The sequence below is a fragment of the Dama dama genome, chromosome 16 (genome assembly GCF_033118175.1).
Source record: "Dama dama isolate Ldn47 chromosome 16, ASM3311817v1, whole genome shotgun sequence".
Classification (NCBI taxonomy): domain Eukaryota; kingdom Metazoa; phylum Chordata; class Mammalia; order Artiodactyla; family Cervidae; genus Dama; species Dama dama.
Genome location: NC_083696.1, coordinates 10044480 through 10055150, shown reverse-complemented (window position 1 = coordinate 10055150; position 10671 = coordinate 10044480). Strand labels below are relative to the sequence as shown.

Here is a 10671-nt window from a genome sequence, read left to right as displayed (position 1 = left end):
ATCTGTAATGGAGAAAGCAATGGCACCCCACTCCAGTACTCTTGCCTGGAAAATCCCATGGACAGAGGAGCCTGGTAGGCTGCAGTTCACAGGGTCGCTAAGAGTCGGACACGACTGAGCAACTTCACTTTCACTTTTCACTTTCATGCATTGGAGAAGGAAATGGCAACCCACTCCAGTATTCTTGCCTGGAGAATCCCAGGGACGGGGGATCCTGGTGGGCTGCCGTCTATGGGGTCGCACAGAGTTGAACATGACTGAAGCGACTTAGAAGCAGCAGCATCTGTAAAACAACTCAGGAAATTCGCATCAGATACTGTTATCTAGATACTTCAGGAAGGAACACAAGCTTCTGTGACTGCCATATGGCTGATTTATTTTTTAAGTTCTTACCAGTTTCTCCTGGCTCAGCACCCAATTCTTGTCACTACATGTTCACCCTTTCAGTCACCAATTCTTGAGTCAGGTTTTTGTGGCTCAGGAGAGACTTAGGAGACGAACTTTTCTACAAAGAAGAAGCAGGCAGAGGACGTGGGGAGGGTCTGTCCCAGGAAGGAACCACAGGATCCTGTTCAGTTACAATAGAACGGAAATATTTGGTGCTAACGATGACAATGGCTACCATTTTTTTGAGCAAGCTCCCACTGCCAGGTTCTCTGATGAGGATTTAACACGCAAGACTTCACTTAAGCCTTACAATAGCTTTATGACATCCTTCTATTATTCTTTCCGTTTTACCCACCAGGAAACCAAGGCTCAGAAATGTAAAGCCATTTGCTGGAGGTCCTGTAGCCAGTTCTTGTTGGCGCAGGATTTTGAAATGAGGTCATATTCCAGGTTCAAGGTCTGCTAGTGCTGCCTCTTGTAAGGTTTCTCTAAGAAGCCATTTGCCTCCTAGAAGGACTGGCAAAGGGTTACTAAATATATTTTAAATTAAATACTGTTAAATGTCCCTCATCCCCTATAAAACTCTCCCCACCCCAAGCAGGATGGACGAAATGGACAGAGAATACAGAAAAACGGCTACACCAATAAGAAGAAAGTTTACCATCCTAGTTATTAGATACAATTGAAATTACAACCGTGTATTGCTTTTCGTTTCAGATTTTAAAAGACAAGAAGGAGAAGAAGAAGAAAAAGAAGGATGGTTACATGAAAAGCTTGGGGCATTATTTCTTTACTTCTAACTTCTTTTATCACGTCCAGAAGATGGACTTAACAGGTGTTAAGCTGTTTATTATAACAAGCAATAAATCCTTTTATGATAATTGAAAGACAAGTCAAGTGCAAAACAGGACAGGGCCCAAAGGGAAGGCAGAAGGGACCCCGCTGTGCCGGCGGCTCTGGCCCAGAGGCCGGCTCCGCTCCCTTCTTGGAGCTCGCCAGGAGGTCCGGCCGGTGGGTGCGCCCGAGGATGCGGGGAGCACTGTGGGGACCACAAGTCCCAGGCGCCCGCGCGCGCGCCTCGCCCGGACCACGTGACCGCGCAGCCCCGGTCGCGATCGCGGCGGCTGTCCGGGCTCGGAGCCCCAGTCCCGAGCGAGCAGACGCGGCCCCGGCGCCCGGCCGCCCAGCACGCTCACCATGGCGGTGAGTCCGGGCGCCTCCTGGAGGAGCGGACGCGGGGTGGGCGCTGGGACCCCCGAGCAGGCGACCCCGGGCATCCCGCGGTGCCCGCCGCCGCTGGCAGGGGGCGGGTGAGGCAGCAGTGTCAACACCGGGAAGGGGAGAGCTGCCCGGGGCTTTGGGGTTTTCTTTCTATCTGTTCCTCCTGCTGGGAGTCAGTCCGGCTTGACTAGCAGTCACTACGCGCTGATGTGGCGCGGATGAGGGTCGGGGTGCGCTGCGTGAAGACAGTCGGGGGGTGGGGGTTCCCCCTGCTCTGGGCTCGGTGACTTGGAGGAGATTGCGGGAAGGCGCCCATGAGGAGGGAATTCTCGGAGCATTTCAGCCGGCGTCTGGGCGCGCGTACACACCCCCGGGGCGGTTCCCTGCCTTCTCAAGTTCGTGATCTGATTCTTTTGGGGGAACAAACAAACAAACAAACAGACCTTGGCACTTTCCATCCTCTTACACTTGGGTTAGAAATAGCGTTTCAGAGAAACTAGTTTTCTTGGTAGAGTTCACCTGGGCTGGAGAGAATGACAGCTTGCAAAACTCTTCGGTCTATGAATAAATCATGTACACAGTTTTCTTCCTCCAGGAAGAATGTCACAGAATTGAAGATTCAGGAAGCCGACGCAGGTCATTTAGTCAAACGCACACACCCAACTCCCGACGGCCCTCTAAAAGGGGAAACAGATGGGAAGGGTTTATATGAGAAGTTCCCCAGCCAGGCAGTGGCAGGACTGGGACCTTAATCTGCCCCTAAACTCTTTGGTTTATAAATGAGGGCGCTTTTCTGGAAGTGTTTGATGTCGCTGTTCAGTTGCTATATAGTGAGTGTCGGACTCTTTTGCGAGGCAATGGACGGTGGTTTTCCAGGCTCCTCTCCCCTTGGGATCTCAAAGCGTGAGTAACTCCAAATGAGAAAATAAAGAAGAAACAAGTCCCGTGATTGCTCTCTTCTTCCCCATAGTCCCTCCCCACAGGGTGGGGCCCTGAATCCAGACTGATAATTTAGCTACTGGAGGCCCTGGTTTATCCTAAGCTGTGAAACTGGATGAGAGGCCCGCCCCTTGGGTGTTTGACCACGGGGCTGTTTGACTGAAAACTGCAGCTCCAAGTCAGCGTGTGCTGATTTGAATCTTTTTCTCCTGTGAAAAGGCAAGAGAGGTGAGTCTTTGTCCCTCCTTCGGGCCCCTCACTCCCCAGTGAGGTGGATGCTCTGTAGGGACACTTGCAGCTTGGAAAACCTGCACTGTCCATCTTCCCTCGGCTGCTTCCTGCTTCAGACGACGTCCTAGCCACCTGCCTCCTTGGCTGGGTTAGATGTCTTCCAGGGATCTTCGTCCCCAGTACCCCCAGCTGCGCCCCCCCGCCCCCGCCCCCAAGCTCGTGCCTCCCCCTTGCTGAATACATACACTCCAATCTACTGCAAAAACTGTTTGGGGTCCCTGAGATAGCTGACCCAAACCTAAGGATGACAGAAGGAACCCAGTTATGGAACCTGATTAATTAGCCACAGGGGACATTCCAGTCATGCCAACTGCTTTGTCAGAGGAACTCGGAGTAGGGGTCAAGGCGCCACACCTCACTCCACCTGCAGAGATGGTGCTGTAGGCTTCTGAAATTCCTTGAGTGCAATTCCAGTGTAAATGCAGTTTCACAGGATTACTTGTACCTTTTGTTTTTGCATATCACTGTTTTGTGAACATTTTGCCACCTCAACTGATACTCTTTTTGAAATCGTGACACAGGGTATCTCTGGGTAGTAGGACTCAAAATAATTTTTTACTTTCTTTTTGGTACTGTTTCAGCTTTTTCTGTTGATCAAATATCACTTTCATATTAGGGAGATAAAAGCTATCTTTATTTTAAAATTATTCAACATGATTTTTAAAAGACTGTCTAGGTTTCAGTTTTCATCTTACGAGGTCTTGGACAAATCCTTTCCCCTTTTGGAACTCCTTTTACCCATCTGCAAATGAGAAGTGGTTAGAAGGGGACTAGAATTGGACCAGATCAATGTTTTTCACATTGAATTTCAGCAGAGCTCAGACCTCTCTCCCCTCTTCACCTGTGTTTTATATCGTGGAGTTACAAGGAAGATTTTATTTGTCAGTGTTCTGTGGGGAAAAAAGGTGAAAACCAGGGGAGTAAAAATTCTCTGAGAAAATGTTCTGGAGATATAATAGCATCGTGACTAGTTAATAATACTGTACTATAGATGTAAAGGTTGCTAAGAGTAGATCTTTAAAGTTCTTATCACAAGAAAGAAACATTGTAATTGTCATGATGGATGTTAACTAGACTTCTTGTGATGACCATTTTGCAATATACACATATTGGAATCATGTTGTACACCTGAAACCAATACATTATTTGTCAATTATGTCTCAATTAAAAAAAAATTTTCTGAGGACACTCTGGCATTTGAAGATTCTAATATTTGGCCATTGTCTTTGAAGGCGAAGTCTTCCACCAACTGATCCCAACTCAGCCAGGATCTGCTTAGCTATAGTTGGGCACTGACAGTGCCTCTGCTGGTTGAGGTCTTACCTGGTGACAAGAGGGAAACATCCTTTCCTTGAGAGTGTGAACTGATTGATTTCTCTGGCTTTAATCTTGCCAAACAGTCATTAAGCCTGATGCAGGCATTTAGAATCCCCATTCAGTTCCCATCTTGTCCTCTTCTCTTGGTCACTGAGAGGCAGCATAGACGGATGGGGCTTTGGCATCTAACTAGACTCGGGTTTGAATCCCAGTTCTGCCAACTTATTAATGCTAGCTTTGTGACCTTCAGCAAATTACTTTTCAGAGCCCAGTTCCCTGTTTTCTTTCTCATACGATAGACCTAATTGGTCCTGCCACACGGAAGATTGTGGTGAAGTGAGATATTATATGCAAAGCCCTTGATGCCACCCAGAACGCAGGGTGGACCAGCTGCTCTTTGAAAAGAGCCTTCAGACAGGTGCTGCGTGCCCTTTGCTTCTACCTTCATTCTTTCCACAAGTCCGTGAGCCCATCAAGGGCAGACACATTAACCTGTCTCCATAATGCTGGGCACAGGATTAGGCTCAGCAACTGTTTAGTGAATTTTGGGTGAACAGGTGTGTAGTACGCACTGAAGACAGCTGCCCCTGGGCTCATTCATGATAAACACTGCAGATTGGCTGGGGCCCTGAGGACAAGAAGAGGCAGTCACTCCTCAGTCTAGCACGTCCTCATTGGCTTTCAAGGGCACAGAGGAGTCATCTCAGCATGACTGGGAGCCCTGTGACTTGTTGGTCCAGTGAGGCTGGGCACCCCAAGCACCTTCCTTCTACCGGGAACTGTGCTTGCTCAGTCGCTCAGTCGTGTCTGACTCGTTGTGACCCCGTGGACTGTAGCCCGCCAGGCTCCTCTGTCCGTGGGGATTCTCCAAGCAGGAATGCTGGAGTGGGTTGCCATGCCCTCCTCCAGGGGATCTTCCCAACCCAGGGATTGAACCCAGGCCCCCTGCATTGCAGGCAGATTCTTCACCCTCTGAGTCACCAGGGAAGCCCCGACCTGGAGCAGGCCAGCTCAGTCCTAGCTCCGCTGCTCACCCGCCGTGGGAGCCTGGGCCATCCCCTGCCCTATCTGGCTTCAGTTGGCTCTGATGGCTTCCAATGGCCTTTCCAGCACTTAAATCCAGTGACCTTGTTCTCCTGGGCCTTTAGAAGAGGTTGCTGGAGAGCAATCGGGGACATGATTTCCACCACCCTAAGTCCCCTCTGATGCAGTCCCTTCTCTTTCAGATGCATTTCATCTTCTCAGATGAGGTAGTGCTTCTCTTTGATTTCTGGAGCGTCCACAGTCCTACAGGTAAGAATTGGGAAGCCCAGACTTGTAGATTGAGAAGACTTGTACCTCCAGGCAGTGGGAACCCAGGTTCTCATTATTGTTATGCTCTGTGGACATTTTAGGGAGCCTGACTCTTCTTGCATAAATATTGAGCAGTAACTTTGCATTTGTAATTCCATTTGGAATCTCTGCCCTTCAGACTGCAAAGGGCTCTTTGTGAGCCCCAGAGAGGGTGCAGCTTCCCCCTCTGTTACAGGGGAAGGAACTGACACCCAGAGAGGGGGAAAGACTTGTCCAGGGACACATGGTGTGCATCAGAACCAGAACTAGATCAGGTCCTCTTGTTGCCTCCTAGCACCTCCTTCATACAGGGTTCACTGTCCAGCATCAGCTCAGAAGCCCAGAGTAGCTGCTGCAGCCTTTGACCTCAAATGAGACATAAATTTGAAAGAGACAAGTATTCCTTTGACTTGAAAAGGCAGAGTCGGGCACTAATTCATGAGGGAGTTGTGTTTCCACTTAAGTACTTACATGTTAAAAATAGACTGCTGAGACCAGAGCGTTGTTCACTCCAGGGATCCAGCTGTCTCTGTGAGGAGTCCTCGTCTCCCATCTGCCCATTTTCTCTGATCCTTCTCTCTCTCTCCAGCTCTTTAATACTTTCTCCCCCTATATGTGTTAGACCTGACTCATATTTGTTTTCTTCAGCCTTTCACCATTTTTAATTTCTGGGCTTATAATCTCTGCTGGCAACCTATGGATGGAGATTGCCTTGATCACAATATACCTACCTAAAACCTGGGAACAGACTATGAAAGGCATTGTAACATAATACAAGGAACAAAGAAACAGAGCAGGATGTGTTGTTTCCTAATTGAGTAGCTTTATTTAGTTACGAAGTCTGTTATTACCTCTGTTAATAGAAATAATACATGTTTCTCAAAAAGTCACTTTGAAATAGGACATGTGATTTTGTTAACTCTAGCTTGGTAGGCAGATTGTAAAATAAAAGTGATAAGAGGACTGTTCTTAGATCAACAATGATAGTGGCAAAGGCAAAGATTATGAATAATCCAATTCTGTAGAGCTCAGGTCCATTTAAAACAATTTAAATGGCTGACGACAACAAAATTCTGTAAAGCAATTGTCCTTCAATTAAAAAATAAATTAAATAAATAAATAAAAATATAACAATTTAAAAATTGCTGTGTTTTGGAAGTGTCAATTCTTAGTTCTTAATTTATTCATTCAATTAAGTTGTGTTGAGTACCGTCAAAAAATAAAATGAAATAAATAAAAATAGACTGGAAGAAGCCCAAACGCCCACCACTGTAGGTACTGATCAAAATTGATGCTGGTTGTTAGCTAGGACCTCAGCAGGGGTTGTTGGCTGAGGTCTTTGTGGCAGGGTGGCTAGGCTCCCAGAGTGAGTGTTCCAAGAGAAAAAGGTAGGGGAAAAAAAGAGAGAACAAGTTTTAAAAAAAAAAAAAAAATAGCCTAGTTTTTAAAACCTAGCTTTGGAAGTAAGCATCATTTCCACCTTTATTGGCTGAGGCAGTCACAGAGGTCTTCTGGGACTAAAGGGGAGGGAACAGATCCCACCACTTGATGGCGGGAGTGCTGACACCGTAAGAAGAGCATGTGGGGTGGGACAGAGCGAGGCGGCCATCTCTGGAGAATCTAATCTTTCACAGACATTATGAAGCCACGGAAATAAGGTAGATCTGCGTGAACTAGAGGGAACCCACGCACCATGTACCGAGGACGCACAGTGCTGCCACAGGGGTGCAGCTGGGGCGTGGGCCGGTGGGCACGCTCCCCACCACCCCCCAGCTTTGCCACGTGGCTTTTCATGCTGAGCTCAAAGCCACACTCCAGCAGGCCACTCCCACCAACGATGGGCTGGAAGGGGAGACAGGAGTTCTGAGCCCAGCAAGAGTGGGGAAGAAGATGCAAGAGGAATGGAGGAGGAATGGATTCAGAGGGAGGGTGGGCGGTGCCCTGCCCTCCTTGTGCCAAGTCCCCAGCGAAGCTGCCGGAAAGGGGCAGTATTTGCCTGGCTGGGCTCTGTAACTCGGTCTCCTTCGACAGGCATGGCCCTTTCTGTGTTGGTCATCTTGCTTCTGGCGGTGTTGTATGAAAGCATCAAGGTTGGCAAAGCCAGGCTGCTCCACCAGGCCCTGATGAACCTGTCCATCCCCACCAGCCAGCAGCTTATCGAAGAGGCAGACCAGGATTCTTCAAGCTCAGACTCCCTGCCTGTCAGCAGAAGCCCTCTCAGGTAACAGACGTGGGGTGGGGGTGGGGGAACGGGCAGAGTCCTCACATTCACCTTGAGAGGTAGGCTGGACCCACAAGACACTTAGCCCCACTTCATCCAAGGGAACTGAGGCCCAGGGGTGGACCAGGACTTGCCCAAGTGCTTCCAGTTAGTTAGCAGTGACGTGGACTACAGCCAGGTCTCCTGATGCCCAGGCTGGAGCTCTCTGAACAGCCACATGGGAGGCTCCAATCTTTCTGACTCCGGTGCAAGCCTCAGTCCAGCAACAAGGGTGTCTATTCAGCCCACCCCCAAACCTCAGTGGGTTTTCTTAGGTCACTAAGGCTTCCAAACCCAAGATGGTACCTGCAGCTCTTCCTATACAAATGATAAAAACTGTTGTCAGCAGCGTACCAGCTTGGTAGAGGGCAACCTCTTGCTCCTTCCTCCCCACCCCATTCTGATAGCCACTGGGGATCCCCATTCTGCCCTCTCTGCAGCTCTGGCTGTGCTGTGTCTGTCTGCTCCTTAGGGTGGGGCCTTGAACAGTCACAAACCCGCTGCAAGGGAGGTGTTTTCATACTGGCCTTACTAACACATGTTTTACTGATGAGGACATTTTAGTTCAGAGAGATTAAGACGCTTGCGCTGAGCCATAGTTGGAACGTGGCAGAGCCGGAAATCAATCTGTTACCAGGGTCCATGCTCTTTCCATTGTAATACTTGCTTTCACAGCTCACAGTTGATTCAGGGGGAAAAAAGTCTGCCTTACTGATGATTTTGTATTATCCTTTGTCAGATGTGATTGATCACATATCTCATTTTCCCCTTTTGCCCTGGGTACCGGGAAGCTCAGAGCTCAATGTGGTGGAGAAATGATTATCCCAAACTCCTTGTACAAGTCCCTCTTCCCTTCTCTATCACTGGTTTCTGACATGTCTCTTTAAAAATAAATCTCTCCTGGGTGAAGCATACGAATTATAAATAGGCTAGTCCTGTAACTCGGTTGCTCTTTCCGCTCCCTGACACCAACTCCTAGCTTCTGGCTCACTGCCGGCATTAACTCGGCGTTCCTGTTCATCCAGGTGGTTTTTGTGTCACTTCGGCCAGTCTCTGCTCCATGTCGCTCAGGTGGTTGTTGGCTACTTCATGATGCTGGCAGTTATGTCCTACAACACCTGGATTTTCTTCGGCGTGGTCCTGGGCTCAGGTGTGGGCTACTACCTAGCCTACCCACTTCTCAGCATGCCTTAGCTGGTTGAGGGTGAGGGCTCTGGGGGCTGGAAAGACCTGGGGCCTCGTTCCAGACCTTGAACTGCCCGGCCCATGTCTCCTGTTTCTTCTTCTGGCTGTTCTCAAGGCATTGCCAGCTCCTGGAAACTTTCAGCTGAAGCCAGCACTTGCTCCCTGGAGTTCTGAGGCCATTGCCGCTCCTCAGCCAGGCTGCAGAGGGCCCTGGCGAAGTCTTTCTGTGCCTTTAAGAAGGCTGCTGTGACAGGAGGGAGGGTGGAGACCAGAACCTGGCGGCAGATTTCATAACCATGGCAGCATCTGCTGGGACCCCTTTCCCTCTCTTGGGGGAAGAGTAAGTGACAGCTGACTAAAGGCCAAGAAGCAGGATTGTTACCAGGGCTGTGACCTACCCTCCGAATACAGTGAGCTCCTCCCACGGGATGGCACTGCCTACCGGAAGGTGATAGTTACGTGGCTTCAGGTGTCGGGGAGCTCTTCGTGGCCTTAATCTTATCCTGATCCTCCTCCTAATGCAAAACCAAGAATTCACTGAGTAATATTCAATACTAATGTTTTCTATTTATTACTTACTGCTCACCCATAGTGATCTGGTGGGGATACATGCTTCGTTCAAATACTGAGTATGCCATACGGCGTATCGACTGAAGATGTAATCAGCCATCAAGCCAAAGCCTTACATGAGTAGAGTTAGGTGGGGGGCTCTTCAGATACTGAACCTTTTCGCTTTAAAGAAAAAGAAAGAATAGACCCAGGGAGAGAAAAGCACTGCTGTCTACTGTAATGTCTACACTCAAGTACCTCATGGGCTAGAGGAAAGATGGTCTGAAGCTTTGAGAATAAAAAAGAAATTATTTTAATAAATATATATTTTTAAATAGTCTGTGACTGTCTTTTGTTTCTCCTCTTTCAAACAGCAAGCTCACAGAACCCTGCAGGAGCTGAGTTGGGCTGTCCAAGGCCTGAGTCTGTCTGTCTCCCATGAAGACAACTCTGTGCTCCACAAAACCCAGCCCTGAAACGCTGTTCCCTCAGCAGACACCCTCAATGCCAGCCTAGTCAACAAGTCATTCTTCTGTTCACATAACAAATAATGATGGTGAACCTGCCATAAGAAAAAGAACTGTCACATGGACTATAAACACCCATGTCAGCACTGTTATTAGCACCTTCTCTCCCTGAGGGCAGAAGCAAAAATATATTAAAGTCGCTTTTTCAAATTGACAGTAAGGAAGAGCTGAAACAGAAAGTATAGTATGTGACGCCTTCAGTACTGATCGGTGTATTCTCCCCACATAAGCAGGGAGCTGGGAAGCTGCTCAGTGTCACAACAGGTGTTAAGATTTGTAGTCTTGTAGTTGGATGGTCAGGCATCCACTTCTGTGTCCAGCTAAGGTCCCTCCCCTGCCCTGAGGCACCGCTGAGATAATCTCCATAGGTGACCAGCAGCCTCTTTAGTTTGATGGTCTCTTTAAATACATTTGAGGCTTTCACAGCATGGAGGGCTTTTTAAAAAATCTACTGTCCACAGAAATGGATTATATGGCCATGTTAAGTAGGCATTTCAACTGTTTTCAGAGCCAACTCACAAAAGGTGGTATTTTCTCTGCTTGAACTTTTGTTTTTAACAAACACCTATATAAAACTTATGTGCCAGACAGGCAGTGTTCTAAGCACTTTACAGTATTAACTCATTTAATTCCCACAATAAAGTAGAAAGTATTTCTGTCCTT

The 10671-nt window shown here is 48.3% G+C and overlaps 1 protein-coding gene across 3 annotated transcripts; it reads left to right on the top strand.

Annotated features, from left to right (window-relative positions):
* The first annotated feature begins 1482 nt into the window (after positions 1 to 1482).
* SLC31A2 (solute carrier family 31 member 2) lies at positions 1483 to 9816 on the top strand. Of its 3 annotated transcripts, none has more exons than XM_061163398.1 (4): positions 1483 to 1590; positions 5382 to 5448; positions 7519 to 7708; positions 8773 to 9816. In XM_061163398.1, exons 1-4 carry the CDS (start codon positions 1585 to 1587, stop codon positions 8939 to 8941), a joined length of 432 nt encoding a protein of 143 aa, XP_061019381.1. In that variant the 5' UTR covers positions 1483 to 1584; the 3' UTR covers positions 8942 to 9816. The 3 variants fall into 3 exon arrangements, with proteins under 3 accessions (XP_061019381.1, XP_061019384.1, XP_061019382.1); XM_061163401.1 differs by lacking the exon at positions 1483 to 1590 and adding an exon at positions 1754 to 2511; XM_061163399.1 differs by lacking the exon at positions 1483 to 1590 and adding an exon at positions 2582 to 2775.
* The last annotated feature ends 855 nt before the right edge of the window (positions 9817 to 10671 follow it).